The sequence below is a fragment of the Engystomops pustulosus genome, chromosome 11, assembly GCF_040894005.1.
Source record: "Engystomops pustulosus chromosome 11, aEngPut4.maternal, whole genome shotgun sequence".
NCBI classification, from domain to species: domain Eukaryota; kingdom Metazoa; phylum Chordata; class Amphibia; order Anura; family Leptodactylidae; genus Engystomops; species Engystomops pustulosus.
The window spans coordinates 54,466,105-54,486,794 of NC_092421.1; the positions used below are offsets into that span (position 1 = coordinate 54,466,105).

The following is a 20,690-nucleotide window of genomic DNA, read 5'->3' on the forward strand; positions in this document are numbered from 1 at the left end:
GCGCCTCCAAGCCTCGCTGCCCCGTCAGAAGCCGGCGTGGAGATTGTTAGTGATCTCACGCTGTGATAAGCCCAACTTGCCTGTTGCTAGGAAACGGTGCATAGCCAGGAGAAGTTGTGGTGATATTTTAACCTTCATCTCATTGTCGGTTTGCTTAAAAGCGGAGAAATCTTGTTTTCTCTCTCGATGTGTTATTTTCTTCTTTGTTCTGTTATCCGCTAATGGAATTAATAGAAAACAGAAATGCTAATTATTCATACAGGAAATACAGAAGCAATGTCATGTGGTCAATATAACAACAAATAACTAAACAATCATATAACAGCCTAAGCAAGAAACAAATGTATCAACACGAGACCGAAAAAATACACTATACAGAAAGGGAGATTGTTCAAGGCGGGCAATGTAGTGATGGTACCGGAGACTGGTGTCCAAATACATGGGTTACTTTATAGGCCAATCTGGCCAGAATAGTCAGTAGTGCTCTCCATTTGTTACACATGAACAAAACTGAGGTTAAAGAATCCTCTATCCCACCAGGACATCCACTATGAACCCTCCTTCAAGAGAACCGGTCACCAGTAAATATCCTTTCTAGAATTTTCTCTTATGTGAAATGTTGCCTGTTTACTTATAGAAAAATCTTATTCAAAGTCATATGAATATGAGTCATATTTATCTTCAGATGAGTCAAGTTCAGAGGCTGCAGGGGAAGTTTCTGACAACCCTATATTCTGTTCTATAGCACCTAGAGACCATAAGCATCTCATCTTTAAGACTACATCAGGTTTATGGTTCAGGGAGCTACAGAACAAGAGAAACAGATTTTTATCGGCCTCTATTTCCAACTGCATGTAGATCACAAACCCTCCCGCCTGATGTAATCTGGAAGATGAGATGTTCATCATGAACACGACAGCAATATTTTTCTTGGTGCTATAGAACATTATAGATATAAAACCTACCTGAGGGAGCTGGTAGTTTAATGGAGTAAAATCTGTTTACAGTGTCCCTTTAAGTTCCCCCCAATCACCGTAGAGCAGTGATTTTCAACCTTTTTTGAGCCGCGGCACACTTTTTATACTTAGAAAATCCTGGGGCACACCACCAGCCAAAATAGCACAAAATGACACTAAAACAGTCATAAAAGGCCTCCCTTTACTAATAAAAAACCTCTAGCGGCCCCCCTTTACTAATTAAAAGGCCCTAGCGGCCCCCCTTTGCTAATTAAAAGGCCCTAGAGGCCCCCCTTTGCTAATTAAAAGGCCCTAGAGGCCCCCCTTTGCTAATTAAAAGGCCCTAGAGGCCCCCCTTTGCTAATTAAAAGGCCCTAGAGGCCCCCCTTTGCTAATTAAAAGGCCCTAGAGGCCCCCCTTTGCTAATTAAAAGGCCCTAGAGGCCCCCCTTTGCTAATTAAAAGGCCCTAGAGGCCCCCCTTTACTCATTAAAAGGCCCTAGAGGCCCCCCTTTACTCATTAAAAGGCCCTAGAGGCCCCCCTTTACTCATTAAAAGGCCCTAGAGGCCCCCCTTTACTCATTAAAAGGCCCTAGAGGCCCCCCTTTACTCATTAAAAGGCCCTAGAGGCCCCCCTTTACTCATTAAAAGGCCCTAGAGGCCCCCCTTTACTCATTAAAAGGCCCTAGAGGCCCCCCTTTACTCATTAAAAGGCCCTAGAGGCCCCCCTTTACTCATTAAAAGGCCCTAGAGGCCCCCCTTTACTCATTAAAAGGCCCTAGAGGCCCCCCTTTACTCATTAAAAGGCCCTAGAGGCCCCCCTTTACTCATTAAAAGGCCCTAGAGGCCCCCCTTTACTCATTAAAAGGCCCTAGAGGCCCCCCTTTACTCATTAAAAGGCCCTAGAGGCCCCCCTTTACTCATTAAAAGGCCCTAGAGGCCCCCCTTTACTCATTAAAAGGCCCTAGAGGCCCCCCTTTACTCATTAAAAGGCCCTAGAGGCCCCCCTTTACTCATTAAAAGGCCCTAGAGGCCCCCCTTTACTAATTAAAAGGCCCTAGAGGCCCCCCTTTACTAATTAAAAGGCCCTAGAGGCCCCCCTTTACTAATTAAAAGGCCCTAGAGGCCCCCCTTTACTAATTAAAAGGCCCTAGAGGCCCCCCTTTACTAATTAAAAGGCCCTAGAGGCCCCCCTTTACTAATTAAAAGGCCCTAGAGGCCCCCCTTTACTAATTAAAAGGCCCTAGAGGCCCCCCTTTACTAATTAAAAGGCCCTAGAGGCCCCCCTTTACTAATTAAAAGGCCCTAGAGGCCCCCCTTTACTAATTAAAAGGCCCTAGAGGCCCCCCTTTACTAATTAAAAGGCCCTAGAGGCCCCCCTTTACTAATTAAAAGGCCCTAGAGGCCCCCCTTTACTAATTAAAAGGCCCTAGAGGCCCCCCTTTACTAATTAAAAGGCCCTAGAGGCCCCCCTTTACTAATTAAAAGGCCCTAGAGGCCCCCCTTTACTAATTAAAAGGCCCTAGAGGCCCCCCTTTACTAATTAAAAGGCCCTAGAGGCCCCCCTTTACTAATTAAAAGGCCCTAGAGGCCCCCCTTTACTAATTAAAAGGCCCAGCCTCCCTTTACTAATAAAAAAAAAAGACCCTAGCTTCCTTCCTTATATAAATAATAACCTTATATACTTACCCTTGATGTCTTCTTCCGCGTAACTTCTCTCCTAATGGCGATCCGCCCATCTTCTGTAGCTCCTGCACCGCGCGGCCCATGTCACGTGACTTACGCGACCTGACGTCAGGTCGCGCAAGTCACGTGACATGGGCCGCGCGGTGCAGGAGCTACAGAAGATGGGCGGATCGCCGACGCGGGGCTTGGAGGTAAGTATGGGGGGCAGAAACACGGGGGCGCGGCGGCAGCGATACATAGGGGCTCCCCGCGGCACACAGGTTGAAAATCACTGCCCTAGATGTATACAGAAACCCTTCAGTTTGACCATCAGGAAAACATTGGATTACCTCCTTCCCCCACCCTCTGTGACCATGACCAACCTTAAAAGCAAACATAAACCTGTCCACTCGGAAAGTAGATATGAAGTCGTGTATCATTGGTTTATTTATGAAATGGTTAATATCGTCATTGTCAACAAGGACAAACATGGTTAAAAACACTCAATTAAAAACAGTAAATGGACAGCGTGTGACAAAAGAAGGGAAGGAACCAAGAAAATCTTAAATATATAAAATTAGTTAGAGGGGTTGTACCAGCTTTGATTGTTATCCCCTATCCACAGCAAAGGGATAAGAATGTGATCAGTGAGGGTCCAACTGCTGGGACCTTCTGCAATCACATGCAGTCCTGCCGCTCAATGCAATAGCGCAGAAAATTGCTGAGCACAGTGCTCTGGTATCTGCAGCATTCCCATTCACGGTCTATGTGAGTGCTGGAGATAGTGCCGTGCTTTGCAATTTCCAACACTATTCCCCATAATATTGATTGAATTAAAATTACATTTATCTTACACCACAATCAGCATTTCCGCCTCAAATTGAAAAGTCTCCATTGGATGAAATGTGACTGGAGCGTAGAATGTAGGGGACAGTCCAGACTTGTTTGGCAATTTAAAGATGACATCATCATCATCATCATCATGTCCAAGACCATCAGAAGACCACACATTGCTTTCCTGGACAAACATTGAATCATCCCAAATCGGTGTCCATTTTGTCTAAAATTTTTTATGGAGACATCAGTATCTCTTATATTCCGCTAAATAAAGCCTACATGTAAACGCAAGGTTTCTACTCACTGTATAAATCTGTTTCATCAAGGATTTCAGATTTGATGATTTCTTCTATGACATCTTCCAAGGTAACAATCCCCAGGACTTCATAAAATGGATCTCCTTCTCCTTCATTGTTCACCCGCTGGACTATTGCCAGGTGAGATTTGCCTAGAGAAACAGAAATAGGTGTTAGGATGTGTCTGTACCTCAGACCTATAGATGTAAGTGGGGGAGAGCTGTAGGATGAGGCACAGCTGCTAAGAAGGTACTTTAAACTTTTCAGGCTGCACAATATTGAGGATCTATCCATTGCAAATATTAATGATAAGATTTTGAGGGGTTTCCCCCATTTGGACCCTTGTCCACTGTATAGCAGCGGTACAATCTTGTCTCCCACTAAACTGAATGAGAGCGGCTCTTTCTACTGTATTGGGTGATACTGGCAGAAGAGGATGAGCAACACATATAAAACTGATGAATGATTTAGTTAAGCTCCCAGTTCCCACAGGAAGGAAATGAATGGTCCTTTATACGATTTCATCTTTTGTGCGAAATCTTACACATTCCCCTATAGAAGAAAAAAAATCTTTACCAAGATGAAGATGAACAGAGAAGAGTCATATTTTGCCTGAGATGAGCCAAGTTTAGAGGCTACCGAAAGGCTGTTATTTCTGCCACCCCAGTCTGCTGTTCTAGGACCTAGAAACACGACTTGGGGGTCATATTTAAATAGCATCTTTCAGATTGATAGAAAAAAGGCTTGTGGTTATGAGATCCAAAGAACTGGAGATACAGGCAGCTGAAAGCATAGTTGGAAATGTGAGCTGCAGATAATGATCCAATAGCTTTAAAGCCTTAATAAAAAAAAAAAAAAATCTGTAATCTCCTGCTCTGTAGCCTGTAGGTGATCTGAAAGATGAGATTTATATCTTTATTTTGACACCAGTAGCATGTTTCTAGATACTATAGAACCGAAGATAGGGGTGCCTGTAGTGTTGCCTCTTGACTCCTATTAGGCAAAATAAGACTCTTCTCTTTTTCTCCATTACTTCAGTAGAGATTTTATACAGGTAAATGGGAGTATTTAACTTCAAATTGTCAAATCAACGTTTAATCCGGAGATGAGGAACTTTTAAAAAGATTTAAAAAAAAAAAAACAAATAATAGCAAATAGAATGATTTCACCAAGTAGCTAAAACTTTAACAATCCCAATATTTACCAAAAATAACAATCACAGACACTTTGCATCGACATATCCCCATAGAAGTAACATATTCAACAGGTGAAACCAAACATGTTTCTGCATCACGTCTAAATTGTTGATGAAAAATCCTTGGCTATCAATTCTACATCTTCTATAACCACATTAACAATTGACAAGTGATCCCCGCCTCATAAATACTGCACAGAGAGACTTTCCCTAGCTCCACGCCAAGTAAAGGCTTACATTCAGTCTCAGAAGGGTCGCCATGTATGGCATTCAACCAAAATAACAGGAATTTTCCAACATGTAAATCAAAACCAAAATAAAAGGAGTGCAAAAATAATGACAAAAATATACTGTACACGTCTTAAATAGCTCGAGAACAAAACCAGCCCGGGACCAGAGATATCGCCTTCCTTCCAGCTGATATCAACAATGAGAGTCGCCCAATAAATACCATTTTCCCATGGTCTGTCGTAAGTGGTTAAAAATTCTTGGTGAACGCTGTTTGCTGAAAGTTGAAATTCTTTAGCTATTCTCAGCTTGTGATCATTTAAAAGGAATTTTCCAAAGCAGGGTCTAATATTAGACTTAAAATGAAGTTTCCATGTCGCTCCAGTTATATTCTCACCAAAGTAACTGCTATATAATCTGATTGTCTTGGAGCCACTCATTTAAATGCAGATAGACATACTTTACATACCAGCCGCACGCCAAAAGACGAGAAATTAGAGGGGCCGGCGCGTAATCATCAATGCGATATATCCAACTGCATAACAAGTCTATTGGAAATCTATACAAGGCCCCACAACAACAAAAATTACTCTGCTCCGCTCCAATGGAACCAAACCCAAAGTACTGACATCGCACTCGCAGTTGTTCAACTCCTTATAATGAAATCACTGTTGTAGTAGACACTCCCTACCGCAATCTTCCATCCATCAGGGAATAAGACTGGATCACGCAAGTGAGAACATTTCAAACAAAATGAACCAATTTGCTCAGAATTTCAGTAGTGAGTACATAAAAATGTAATTCTCTTAAATTAAGGTAAAGAAAGGAGGGTAAAGGAAGGAAAGGAGGGGGGATAAAGAAGGGAAAGGGAAGGAGGGGGCAAGGGAAGAAAAGAAGGGGGGGGGTAAGGAGAGGAAAGAAGGGGGGGTAAGGAGAGGAAAGGAGGGGGGGTGTAAGGAGAGGAAAGGAGGGGGGGGGAGGAGAGGAAAGGAGGGGGGATAAAGAAGGGAAAGGGAAGGAGGGGGCAAGGGAAGAAAAGAAGGGGGGGGGGGTAAGGAGAGGAAAGGAGGGGGGGTGTAAGGAGAGGAAAGGAGGGGGGGGGGAGGAGAGGAAAGGAGGGGGTTGTAAGAGGAGTTAAAAAAAAAAATCCTTGAATGGCAATAAATTTAGCAGGAGGTACTATAGGAAACTTACTACCCATACTACCCAGAGTACAAGTCTGAAATATCTGCTGAATTTCATCTTGCTAATAAGATGAGCAGAATTACTAAAGGTGTCAGACTACCTAGAAGCTCTATGTAAAGGGATGGGGATGGAGGAGTCACAGCAGCCAGGCATGCACAAAGTAATACATACTCGGTTTAAAGTTGGAAGAACCTGGTTTCAGCATTTGTAAAGATGCACATGAATGTATTTGGCGTGTGGTAACAGGGCTGCCCCCTGGTCTGAACCCACAGACTGAGCACAATTAAGTGGACGGGAGACCCAGTCTGTAAAACAGCAGTGCCAATATGGTTACAGTTCGGTGTTGCTGTTCAGCTTATGGCCAGGGAGTCTTTGCACCATTTATTACTCATGATGCAAGGTCTCCCATCCCTGGCACTGTTCTCGGACCGTGGGATCAGACCAGGATGCAGTCCCATTTCCACGTACCAAGCACATTCATGTGAGCGAGCCTTAGTGTAATAGGTGATGAGTGGGAGTGGTGGGCGACACACACCCATCAACTACTAATGGGTTATCCTATTGACCATCTACAACCCATAATGAAGAAGAGACCAGAAAGTCCCTTTAGGGCTTGGTAATTTTACTTACTCTATTTATGGTCTATGGTCAGTCCACAATGGTTGTAGTGTGTGGTTCCAAAGTCAACCAAGTTCATGTGCCATGAAGCAAATTGAAATTTTAAGCCGTATAAAACACGGTTCATTTTGGCAGTGCAATGGCTCAATATTTTTTTCCAATCGCTTGAGTAAAATGAAACGTTCCCAAAAGAGGGATTGGAATAGACGACTTCTTCCCTCCCAACATCCGTTGTCAAATAATGTTACAATGCAAATTGTGAGAGAACTGAAAAATCAACCTTCCCAAGGCAAGTATAACAAGCTGTGGAATGTCAGGGTGTGAATCTCTGTATCATTTGATGGTATTACAAGTTATCTGCAGAGACCAAGTCATAATAAGATTCTCGCATTCAAATTGAAAATCTGCCATGTTGCTAAATCAAATTATGTGCCAAAGTATTAGGTTACCAGCAAAACCCTGAACATCAGATGAAACTTCTAGTCTGTATAAGCATTTAATAAAGCAACAGAAATGTGTACAACAAATGATTGTCGTTTCTCGTCTATGTCTTCTATTAAACACATTTCAATTTCCCATCATTTCTAAGGCTTTTTGATGGAGCAAAGAAAAAGAAAAGTCGAAGAGAAGAACCAGGGACCTCATTTTTACTAAAGACAGGCTGCAGAAGCCCATTACAGCGGCAGTGCAAATATGTCTTTCTGCTTTCTCTAAGCATTTGCATTACAATATAATTGTGGTATAACTTGCCTTGCACTCAGACAGAATCCTCTGTGTAGTCCCAGGGGTCGGACTTTGGTTTGGATGCATTTCAAAGAACATGTGATTTGTCTGTGCTACAGACTGTACAGCTCTTAGCCCCCACCTTTGTGCTCCTGTAAAGCTCCTCCCTCTCCTAATGTCAGATCACCGGGATGTGAACTCTGTGAAGGAGGGAGGAGCTGTAAAGTAGCAAAAAGGTGGGGGCTGAGAGCTGAGGAGTCTGAATCATAGAAAAATCACATTTTTGAAATGCATCCAAACCAAAGCCCAACCCCTGGGACTACACAGAGGAATCTGTCAGGGTGCAATGTAAGTTATAACACACAATTTTATTGTAATGCATTTACATTGCAGATTTGTTTTTCTGCTTTCTCTAATCATTTGCAATGGGCTTTTGCAACCTTTCTTTAGTGAAAATTAGGTCCCTGCTAACAGGTTCCCTCTAAAGGGTCCAATGGATGACCAATAGATGCGCAGGGTTGAAGGAAAATTTGAAGCACAAGTTCAAAGATCATGGGGATAGGCGTGGCTCAGGGGAGAGGAGAAGAGAAATCAAATTTGGGGAGAAAAGGAGTAGAGAAAAGGAGAAGAGAAAGCAAATTCGGGAAGAGGAGGAGAGCAATGAAATTCGGGGACAAGAGGAGAAGAGAAAGCAAATTCGGGGAGAAAAGAAGAGCAATGAAATTCAGGGAGAAAAGGAGAAGAGAAAGCAAATTCGGGGAGAGGAGAAAGAAGTTGCTCTAATGCAACTGAGTCCACACCTACCCCCATGATCTTTGAACCTAGACAGGGCATCAGACAGACCAGCTGCCACAATGTGTAGCCATAGAAACCCTTTAAGAATGCACACTGCTTTGAATAGTTCCTTTAAGCCAATATAAACATGGGTGTACTAGGACTCTCTAGACAAGTTATGAGTTATGAGTGGTGTTATGAGTGGTGTACCCCAGGGTTCTGTGCTTGGCCCACTACTATTTAATATATTTATTAATGATATAGAGGTAGGAATTAATAGCACTGTGTCTATTTTTGCAGATGACACCAAACTGTGTAGTATAATACAGTCTATGGAGGATGTTCATAGGCTGCAGGGTGACTTGGACAAACTGAATGTTTGGTCATCAACTTGGCAAATGAGGTTTAATGTGGATAAATGTAAGGTTATGCACCTGGGGGCCAATAATCCAAAGGCAAAATATGTCCTTGGGGGAGTAAATCTGGGAGAGTCCCTTGAGAAGGACCTGGGGGTACTAGTAGATCATAAATTGAGCAACAGCATGCAATGTCAAGCAGCTGCCTCGAAAGCCAGTAGGATCTTGTCATGTATCAAAAGTGGTATGGACTCTCGTGATAGGGATGTAATATTACCACTATACAAGGCATTGGTTCGGCCTCACCTGGAATATGCTGTCCAGTTCTGGGCACCGGTCCATAAAAAGGATGCCCTGGAGCTGGAGAGGGTTCAACGTAGAGCCACAAAAATGATAAGGGGTATGGAGGGTCTTAGTTATGAGGAAAGATTAAAACAACTAGATTTATTTAGTCTGGAAAAGAGACGACTACGAGGGGACATGATTCCAACCTAGAACTGCAAAACTTAGCGGTCATGCTTCATTTAGATAAATCTAACAGACAAGAGGACAGAGTTTGTCGGACCAAAATAACCAAAGTCTTGATTAACTACTTTCACGGCTTACAAATGCTACAGGGGAAGCTTTGGTCAGGTCTTCGGTCATAATATGCAAGTAGGAGCCAGTAAGCAACACAGTGGTGGTTCCGGAGTGGGGAATCACCCGTTATTAAGTCCACAATACTTAAGAGATCACTGAAGAATCAAATGCATAAAAAATATATATTATTTTGTACCCATGTCGCATTAATAAAAAAAAATGTGTCAGTATAAACATTTGGTATACATCTCCTATAGGTGGTATAAGGGCTACCATGGGGTGGACCAAATACTGTAAAGTTGTAGAGTTAAGCCATTCTAGAAAACAGATAAAAAGTCCCCCAAAACCTTGGAATCTGGATGCTAAAAGTGTGTAAAGCGGTGACCGGGGCTTGCTTCTCCTGTGACAAATATTGGCTCTACAACCACTACGGTGACATGGGCAATGACTAGTACGATTAATAACCCTTTATCACTTTTTTTTTTTTCGTATTACGTTTTTATTGGAAATTTTTCATTTATAAACAAAACAAAACAAATAAAAATTGAAAATTTTCTCTACAAACAGCGCTCTTAAGGAGCGACTAGGTGATGAAGACAATTAAACATTCACTGAAATTATCTAATAAGCCACGAACATCCGTCTATAATATCAAACGGTAAGGCACAATAATAGCAACCAATTTATAGATGAAAGAGGAAACACAGGAGTGAAGGGAAGGATCAGAAAGGAAAGAGGGAGGAGGGGAGGGGAAAGGGGAATTGAAGAGGTCAGGGGGGGAAGGGGTAGATTCCCCCCCCCCCCCCCTCTCCAAGCCAGCGACACCTCCAAGCTCAGATCTCCTCCGTCTCCTCCGGGGCGTCTCGTAACAGGGCATTATATGCCGATGATGACTTAAAGATGATCCAATGTTGCCAGGTCTTTTGGAAACGGGCCGCACTTCTAGGGTCCGAGCTCAATAGACTCTCCATCCGACTAACCTCCTCTACCCTCCCCAACCACTGAAATACAGTGGGTGGTTCAGTAGCGAGCCAACAGGCTGGTATGCAAGATTTAGCCGTGTTCAGTAAGTGTCGGACCAGGGAGCGCCGGTATGTGGGAAGGGAAATCTCGTTATGGTGTAACAGTACCCAGGCCAGGTCGTTTTGCAAAGCTTTGCCTGTCACCTCGCGAACCACCTCCAAAACGGTATCCCAAAAAGGGGCCAGCTTGGGACACCCCCAAAATATATGTAAGATTGTCCCCTCCTCCATTCCACACCTCCAGCAACATGCGGGGGTCTCCGGGAACATTTTGTGTAGGACATGAGGAACTCTGTACCATCTAGTGAGTATCTTATAGTTAGTTTCTTGGTAGAGAGAACTAATGGTTGTTTTGTGGGCCATGAGAAATATTTTTTCACGCTGCTCTTCAGTGAGGTTAATGTCCAGGTCTCTCTCCCACTTTAGGATATATGGTGGAACGTAGTCTTGTGGCGGGGCTGTCAGCAGTTTATAAGAGAGTGAAAGTGCACCCCTAACCTGAGTCTTTCGCATACAAAGTCCCTCAAATCCAGTCCGCTGTCTTGCGAATAGAGAAGAGGATGGTAGGGAGGTCAGAAAGTGTGTCAGTTGGGCGCCCTGCCAAGAGGATGCCTGAGGGAGGTCTGCTGGAGACGTTAGAGTCTCCCCTTTGCACCATTCACCATCCACAATGAAGTGGCCCGCCCTAAAGTGATCGGAGGCCATCCATTGTTTAAAAACCGGAGAGGAGAGCCCCGGGGGAAATTCAGGGTTACCCAGAATTGGCATGAGGGGAGAGTGTCCCGGTGAGATATCCCAGGTCTGTCTACATTTATCAAACAGCAGTAGGGTAGCATGGACTGTGGGATGTCGGGTAAGGTCCCTCCACCACTTCCTCCCTAGCCACGGGAGGCAGGGCAGGGGGATCCGAGTAGCATGTTGTTCCAAATGAACCCATGCTTTCGAGCTCGGATGGTGTAGCCAGTCAATTATTCTGCAAAGATGGGAAGCCTGATAGTACCGGGTCACGTCTGGCATTGCCAGGCCGCCCTCTGTTTTAGCTGTAAATAAAATAGATCTTTTTAACCGAGCAGGTTTATTGGCCCAGACAAAGGAAGAGAAAAGGCGTTGAGTCTCCATGAGATAACTGGCTGGGACCCTGATAGGCAGTGCCTGGAAGAGGTAAAGTAGGCGAGGTAGGGCATTCATTTTGATTGCTCCAATCCTGCCAAACCATGATAGGTAGCCCACAGACCATCTTTTCAGATCAAGTTTGAGAGATTGTAGTAATGGGAGAAAGTTCAGGCGGAATGCATCTTCTATGTCAGCTGGAAGGTGAACACCCAGATATTTAAGTGATGAAGGTGCCCATCTGAAGTTAAATTGTTCCCTTAAATGATCTCCCATGTCCCGTGGGGTATTTAATATCATAGCCTCAGATTTCTGCATGTTTATTTTAAAATTGGAGAGACTACTGAATTTAACCCTTTATCACTTTGTCAGGTTACCATTTGTGCAGCCATTCTACATTTGGATCAAGACAGAAAATTAAGGAAATTGCCTTTAGTCTATCAAATCATCAATTCTGCTGTGATTTTTCAAGGGGTCATGGCACATCAGACTTTTTCACACTAGTCCACCCACCCGTGTGCCCTCTTGGTAGCAGTGGTAGCGCAGGGTACGACAGCTTTGGCCAATTCCGATGAATTGGACAAATGACATGACTGAAGAGAAAAAAAAAAAGTTTACCAACCAATCAGTGTTCTGCAAATTATTGTTTAGAATTTTGATTTGAGTTTAGAACAAAATCGATTGAGTAAAAGTTTAGAACAGACAAGTGTGTATATCCCAGGCTTGTAGAACTAGACGAGAGCTTAGTACTGAGCATTTTGTAAATAGCATAGTAAAATCATTAGGCACAAAGCTTTCCAAGAGAGGCGAATTAATATACACAGCTTAGAGGAGATGAAGGAGGGGGGTTGTGATGGAAACATTTAAGTACATTAAGGGTTTCAGGTGTTCCGAAGAAGAAGTATTTTACCAAGTAAAGGACATTAAAGTGGACATGGTTTTATTTTCCAAGCACTTCACTGTCGGGCACCATGTACATTTGGTCTTCTAGGACGAATATCTAAAGACATAAGGAACGCTGACTACCTTCTATGTTACCACTTTTCAACATTTTCAGTACTTCTCCAACATATTTACAACCAATATGACGTGGAGATGAAATATCTAGGGGTGATATGACATAGCCCCCTCCAATAGGATGCTGTACCATCGACCAACTTGTTCCGATCTGTAAAATCTCCCATAGAAGGTATTTACATAGAATGTAATATACCAGATGAAGTAGTCAATAGCAAAACCTTCAAGTAGAATATTCAGGTGGGACAGACAGAAGACCTCTTACCACTTCCAACAACTACAACTCTTTCCGTCTCCAAGTCACATCATTCATTCTAGCTCATTTGGGTTTTTTTTTACCTCCAGAATTCTGAGTGATGGGTGCCATTATTTTTGCCAGCCAATATGCTAATAAGTTTCTCTTCTGTCAAGTGGGAGGTAAAAGAACCAAATTAGCATATTGGATGCCGATAATAGTGACACGGATTATTTGAGAACAGTGGGGGCTACAGACTCCAACTGCATCGAAACTAGTGGAGAAGCCTACTAAGAGATGCCGAGAGATAGAACAGGTAAAAAGTTAATATAAAATACCGTAACAAGAAAATTTTACACATTTAAGGTTTTCCTCACCAGAACAGATCTTTATAGCCACTTATCAACTTAAAAGTAATTTTTCCAATAGTACCTAGTAAAATCATAAATCTACACATTGGGGTACACTAACTTACCTGTTTGACGGAGTCTACTAAAAGTGCATTGTCAGTCTATAATGCACTATGCCGTGATTCACCAAGATCGTGCGCCCAATATCCTGCATGTGTTGCTTCCCCACTCAGGTCCGACGGAGCTCACCTTCTTTTAAGTGGTGCATATAAGTGCATTGCGACCATTAGACTACACGCTTGCTTTTAGTTTTTTTCAAAGCGATGTCTTAATGAAAAGGAATTGGTTGGTAATGTAACGGCATAATTATTGAACAAAAGCTTTTTTGGCTGACAGTAGCAGTAGTTTCACCTACTAGAAATATAAAGATTTAGCCAATTATGGTTCATGGTTCTGGCGACTTATCTAACGTATTTGATCAGAGTTTACCAAGTAATAGAATAATAAAAAAAAGAAGTTTGGACCTTTTAGAATTCATGTTATATCACATTTCATTCCATCAGTGGAAAGGAGCGCCCCTGTCCTCCCCCTTACAATGCCCCACTTTCCTGCACCCTCTCCCCTGCACCTTGTCCCCTTACAATGCCCCTCTCTCCTGCACCTTGTCCCCTTACAATGCCCCTCTTTACCGCAACTTCTCTTATAACACCCCTCTTTCCTGCAACCTCCCTCTTACAATGATCCCTTTCCTATAGCCAACTCCCTTAAAAAGCCTCTTTCATTTACCGCAGCCACCCTCCTTTCCTTTGTGCCGTGAAAATAATCAGATAGATCAGTGGTGGTGAACCTTTTAGCGACCAAGTGCCCAAACTGCAGCCCGAAGCCCCCCTTATTTATCCCAAGGTGCCAAGCAAAAATTAAAGTAGTAACTTATTGCTCCCTGTTCTTCAACAACTTTCAATCATACTGGCCTCCTGAGGATAGCAACACAGTAGAAAGATGGAAAATTTCCATCAATGTAGCTTCTATCCAGAGTTGTACTGTACATGGAGAATCGTGTGGCCAGCAGGAGGACCTCTTAAGATAATTCGGCCCTGGCTACACATTCTCCCTCTTTAAAATATCACTGAAAGCAGCATATTTTAAGTTGCTTGACACCTGCCTGGTGTGCTGGGGTGATGGCCCAGGTGCCCACAGAAAGGGCTCTGAGTGCCACCTCTGGCACCCGTGCCATAGGTTCGCCCCCCACTGAGATAGATGCTCTCATCCTCCTGTTCTCCCACAGCAGTCTTCCCCTCTGCTCTACTGCGGCTGTGATTGGCTGTGAAGGAGATCCCCTTCAAATTTGTATCAATGGCCCAGGACCAGGTGTGGCAAGGTTCGGTCTTGGGCCACCAGCACCTGAGCACCACAGATTTTTAAAAATATTAACCTGCTCCTAGTCACATAAAACAAATAAAAAACACAATACTGCTCAAATAACTCAAAAGTTGCCAACTTTTGGTAAATACTGATCACTGTGAAGTATGGGAAGATAGGACGTGAAAAACAAAGTTGCCAAAAAGAGTGATGGCTTTACTTTAATAGTTACATTTTATGTCAACGCTCTTACACTACAAAAACTTTTTATGGTGTACTGTAATATATAGCAATTCAGAGGTGTCATCTGACTGCAAACCATCAGATTCCTGAGTGATGTAAGCATTTGAGAGAAACTATTCAATAAAAACATTTTCAGTGAGACACATGGGAAAACTTTCAGAATTAAATTGACATAAATACTTAAATATGATGAGGAGGATTCCAAAGTAATGACTCAAGAGAGCAATTCCTTCACAGACAAAAAACAGAATACCGGTAACTAAGAGTCTAATTCTCATTTTCCTCTAGTGGTCCATTATCAAAAAAATTCAAAGATAAAAAAAGAGGGAAAAGTATAGGAAATCTATAAAATTAAAGCTCATGTGAAGGTTGTCCTGTAATGTTAAAATTAAAAGTATAATTATTAGTCGCTGCCCGACATCTATTGAAAGGACTCCCCAACCACACACATTTATTTAAAAGGGAGACTGTCAGCAGAAATTGGCCTAATTTACCACTACCAGTATGTTGTCAAGCAGCTTAAAGATCATGTTTCTTTCATGGCATCATCCAGAAAATCAACTTTCAAGTAAGACGTTAATTGTTGTATCAAGTCAGGGAGGCAGAGAGTTTAACACTGAAGTCAAGCTCTCCCTGCCTCTGAACACCTCGTCCCATGCGATTGACATCATGCACCAGACTTCTGGTCAATGATGTCCCTGGACGCAGGACCATCAATTACCATGAAGGGGGCGTCCTAAGGCAGGGAAAGCTTAAACTCTCCAACTCCATGACTTCATAAAAAATCTCACTTTAAAGTGGATTTTCGGGATGATACCACCACACACTGTGTCATGGAACAAACATGATCTAAAAGCTGCTATACAACATACTGGTAGTGGTTTATTAGGTTCGTTGCTGATGACAGGTTCCCTTTAAAGGATTCCCTGCCCAATGTCTCCTGAGGATTCCCCTGCAGACAGCTTCTAGGAGTCTGTAGAACAGCACAAGTCATTCAGTACCAAAAATGACAGAAACCCAGTATTGAACCGTTCCGGGTTTGAGAGTATAGAACAAGTACTGATGTATGGAGTATACTCGAGTACTGTATATATGATAACTTCTCAAAATTTACAGTGAAAAACTACAATTACAAAAAAATGCACCCAGTTTGGATCTCCATCAGTAAAGGCTACCAAGAAGTATTCATTTTATTGGGAAGGCGAATGCAGAGATCCAAACCGGACATACAAAAAACAGTTGTCTCGTATTTGTTATGGCTTGTTGCAGAAATTCTTCATTTCTTCATGTTTTATAGATTATATGAAGCCATAAAGTAAAAGGATCTGAACTTTGTTTTACCTGTCAATGTGAGACCCAATGTCCAAATACACAACATTGATAGGGAAGTTTAAGGTTTAGATCACCTCTGCTGGAACAGGTAAGCCTGGCTCAAATTCCAGTGTCGGATCTCATGGTGATCTCTCTCGAGTAATTTTATCTACCGTACCTCATCGCTGTGTTTCAATGGGTTATATCACTGAGCGACCAAAACTGGAAAGTAACAGCTTAATGTTTTTTTCTAAGAATATTTAAGTACAATAATTGGTACAAATAAGTGTTTTTTTTTTTTTAGAAAAAGACCAATCCTGAGAATGACAGGGCTTAATATCTAAATGTTCGAGTGGGTTCAAATAAGACAACATGAAAAAATGTGGTTTAGGAGTAAAGGATCAATTTAAAATTAATATAATTTTAAATTTAAAAGGTGTAAATATAAAAATTAAAAAAAAAAAACAACACATGGGGGGATTTATGAACGCAGCCAAAAACAGTCTAAAATGCCTTGCACCACAGTTATAAAGGCTTTTAGACCTTTTTTGGCACTTTCCTGACTTATCCATTTAAGGGGGCGTGACCTTCGGAAGATGGGCGAAGTCTCGTGACTTCATGACTTTTGGGAAATCGTCCGTGTGCCCAAAATTCTGGTGCACAGTTTAGACCAACTAAAATTAGGTCTAAAGTAGGAACAGACAGTCTTTTATACTGCACCAGAATCACAGTGATAAATCTGGTACAGCAAAAAACTAGTGTTTTCCAGCCAGAGACTGGTGGAACCTGACACATTGTTATATCCCCCCCCCCCCCCCATAGTTTCAATTGTTACCGCTCTAATTTTTTAACACTTGGACCCAATACACATGGTTTTATTTTATTTTTTTTTTATATCAGCCCTCAACTTTCTAAGGGCTTGTGTCTGAGGCTGGGGAATCTATTGCTATGGTCACTGGTGGTGTAAGTGGTGCACAATGTCGATGACAGATTGACCACAATCAAAGGATCACGTTTCCTTGTTTGCCGCTTACAAAAAACACATTCATGGGCACATGGCCTGAAACACTTCCCACATCATAAAAATTATATATAGTGATATTCCACAGTGTAGGTCACATGCAGGGGCAGAACAGCCATAGTAGTTCCTATATGGCCTACAGTCCCAATGGGGCCCCGGCTGCTTGTGTATAAATGCTAATTGTTGCGCTGATTCACTCTCAACTAGACTACTGTAACTTCCTACTAATTGGTCTTCCACTCAACTCTCTCCTTTCTTAATGCAGCAGCCTGGCTCATCTATTAGACCAAATATTACACAGATGCCTTCAGTTTGTGCCAGTCACTGCACTGGTTGCACATCTCCTTCCGGATTCAGATTAAAAAAAAATAACCCTCATCAACAAAGCTCTGCATAGTGCTGCCCCTCTTTATCTCTCCTCTCTCATCTCAGTCCATCGCTCAACCCCTGCTCTTCGATCTGCCAGTGATCTCTAATCTAATTCGAACCACTCAGGCACGAACTCAAGAACTTCTCCCGAGCTGCACCAATTTTCTGGATTTACCTTCCCCAATCTATCAGACTAATACCAAATCTCCGAAGTTTCAAACATACGCTTAAATTCCATCACTTTAAGCAAGCCTATGACACTCGCTAACTGCATTAAATTTCTCTTTACCAACCCATCTTGTGTCCTCCTCCAGTCTGTTACCCAGCAAACATCAGATAGATACCAAGCTTCAAGCTTCTCTGCAGTTTAATTCACCTTGGACTTTATATATAAGAAGTCTGCTATGGGGCCCTGACTCTCCTAGTTACCCCACTGGTCAAATGTAGCTGGTGGGTGAGGGCATGATAGACAATATATCCAAAATTAAATTAACTAAATTGGAGCTGCACCTGGAAGAGCTCCCCGCTTCTAGTGTTGTAGATGGATGGCATCAATGCCTGAAGATGATCAGCGCCACTGGAAACAACTTATTTCTTACACCCAACGTCTCACATTATGGTCAATGTAATTTCTCTTGGTGCCCATCATTACAGCAAATTAGTTTTAGTTCTTCTATGGACCATAAAAACTAAAATCAAGTCAACCAAGAAGAACGTTACACATAAGCATCTGAATATGGACAAATGGTCTGTCTTCATCTAAGACCCTTCTACTAAACCCACCCCAACGTCTTAAGTATCAAGTTAAAGTTATGTGGTGCTTCCAATGTAACACGTAAGGATTTAGAAAACTGGGTGTACCGAAATCCAAACTCAATGGTATGACCCAAGAATGTGAACGACATCATGAGAAAAGTGAAAGCAGAGGACAATGAGAAAAGTCCTATTTTCCATTAGTGTAGGATTATTTTGAGACAACGTTGTGGTATGTCTGTTCCCATAATTAGCACTGAATGTTCCCTGGGCATCTCTTCATATTTTGGGTGGTCTGTCAAGAATGGGATGTTTGCATAAGGAATAAGCAGTGGAAACTGTCATAACCCAAGACATGAAGAACATTGAAGAGATAAAACAAATGGAAAACTGTTCTCTCCCATGAGACAGGTACCAGGGAAAATTATTAGACACTGTTCACAGACAGTCACTTCATCCTAAATAAAGTTCAGCTCCAGCTTGTGCTCTCCGAAGGTCAACGTGCCCATTCTTTCCATTCAAACATGATGATACTGAAAAAGTTTTCTATATACTTATTCATGTACATTCTGTGTTCTATTAAAGGACCAAGCCTTAAAAGGACATATGGACCGAAGTGCCTGAAATAAAATGAAATTATAGAGTAATAGGGGTCACCAAAAAAGAAGAAAAAATAAATGGGCTTTTTGGACATATTCTCTGTTATTCTGAAATACTAACAAAAAACACTTGATTAATATATTCATAAAACCTTAGGTAAGGTCCAGTTCCCTTCCGTTGCTAAAACACAAGTCTAACGGATCAACAATAATGTCAATTGATTTTAATGCAATTGCTTCCTTTAGTGTCTGATTTTACCAATTCTATTAGGCTTCCGTAATTTGAGACAAAACTAATTTCTTTACAGCTTCCATCCAATTTTCCGGTAAAATAATGGAAGCACTAATGCAAAAGGCACAAACGGACATAAACTAAAACTATTGAGATCCACTGATATACTGAGCATACATTTTAACAGATCCAGTACACTTCAGTTTTTATGGTGACAGGTGTGAAGTGGCCCTAATTTGCAAACTGTAGCGCGTCAAGATTGAACTGAGAATTAAAGGGTCTTTCCAAACTTGTCCAACAACTAGCCTTCAGTGATCCAATGAGATTTGATGCCAAATTTTTGGCGGTAATGGGAACCAGGATTATCAATAAAGCTTCATTACAGACACCTTACAGCTGATCATTGCAGTCTGGATCTAGAGTAAAGTATCCAGAGAGCTTCACCAGAGGTCACAGTGGGCAGAGAGTTCCGTCTAATTTGGGGTCGTCCTTAAGTAGGGAACAGCCTGTACTTCCAATTATTTAGCATTTTACAGTGGATATACCAAGAAGTAAAAACTACATTATTGGCCCATTTAAAAAAATTACCCCTTAGGTTATAAATAAACATTGCCTGTAATACCCCACACCACCAGCATAAGACCAATGATAGGCCAACTCCTGGCACCACAACCAATCAGCTGAACCTCGCTGCCTCTGGTGGCCCGGTACAGGACTGCATTTCTGTCTCTCTTCTTTGTGTTGCTTCCGGTGCTGTGGGCAGCCATGGGGGTGCGGGCCACTCACCAATCTACAACTGATGCAATTATCCCATAAAATAGTCTTGTTTCCAGTTCTGTGCCCCATGTAAACCATGGGCATGACAGCTGACCACTGTGCGGATAGCCAATCAATACAAGTTCTTTCAAAGGCTTTTGACTTCAAATAATTCCTACTTTTTTGTAGGAGGTGGCTATTTTAATACCATTTCGCGATAATAACCTGGTCTATAAATAAGACTTTAATTAATAACATAAATGATATTTCTATAAATAATGTTTCCGAGCCATTTCTCGGCAATAAAGGATTAAAGTGTTTTTGCAATGTCAGTTTAAAAATGAAATTCACATAATGTTGGAAGAATTTCATAATTACAGGATGCTTTTTTTTTTAAGTAAACGTAATCCTCTCGGTAGCCTTGATTTAGCTAATGAGATTTACCAGTTATACTTAAGGAATGCCAACACCTTAGCTGCCACCAAAAGTAAACTGGGCTCCTTAGAGGCATCTATGTACCTGGGATGCAATAACCAGGTGCCAGAGAATAGTAAGCACACTTTTTGGCATCCCTTCCCAAAAAAGCCCCTTTAATGTCCAGAGTCCTTAGTTTTTCTACATGGGACAAAGGGTGGTATGGGTGACACCACAGACACTACAATGATGGACAAAAACAATTAAAAAGAGGATCTGTCACCATATTTTGACCACCCTGACTACCAATGCCTGCTGATAAAGGGTTAAAAGGATAAAGTTGTTTATCTGATATGCAAATAAGCTTTTGTGACTCTTCTCTCAGGCTAGCAGTGACCCACACCCCATTATTCTGACTGACAGCTCTTTGTCTCTTCTAACCCCTGCTCTGCCTTCTTGTACTACAGACATATAAAGCTTTATGTACA

General features: G+C 42.0%; 1 protein-coding gene across 2 annotated transcripts in view; it reads right to left on the reverse strand.

Moving 5' to 3' along the window:
- CNNM2 (cyclin and CBS domain divalent metal cation transport mediator 2) overlaps positions 1-20,690 on the reverse strand; it is an 85,770-nt gene that overhangs the window by 22,049 nt on the left and 43,031 nt on the right. For both annotated transcript variants that reach the window (XM_072130780.1, XM_072130779.1), the window contains exons 2-3: positions 3,762-3,905; positions 81-218 (exon numbers count right to left, since the gene is read on the reverse strand). In XM_072130780.1, the coding sequence (XP_071986881.1) occupies positions 81-218; positions 3,762-3,905 (282 nt within the window). The remainder of the gene's footprint in view (positions 1-80; positions 219-3,761; positions 3,906-20,690) is intronic.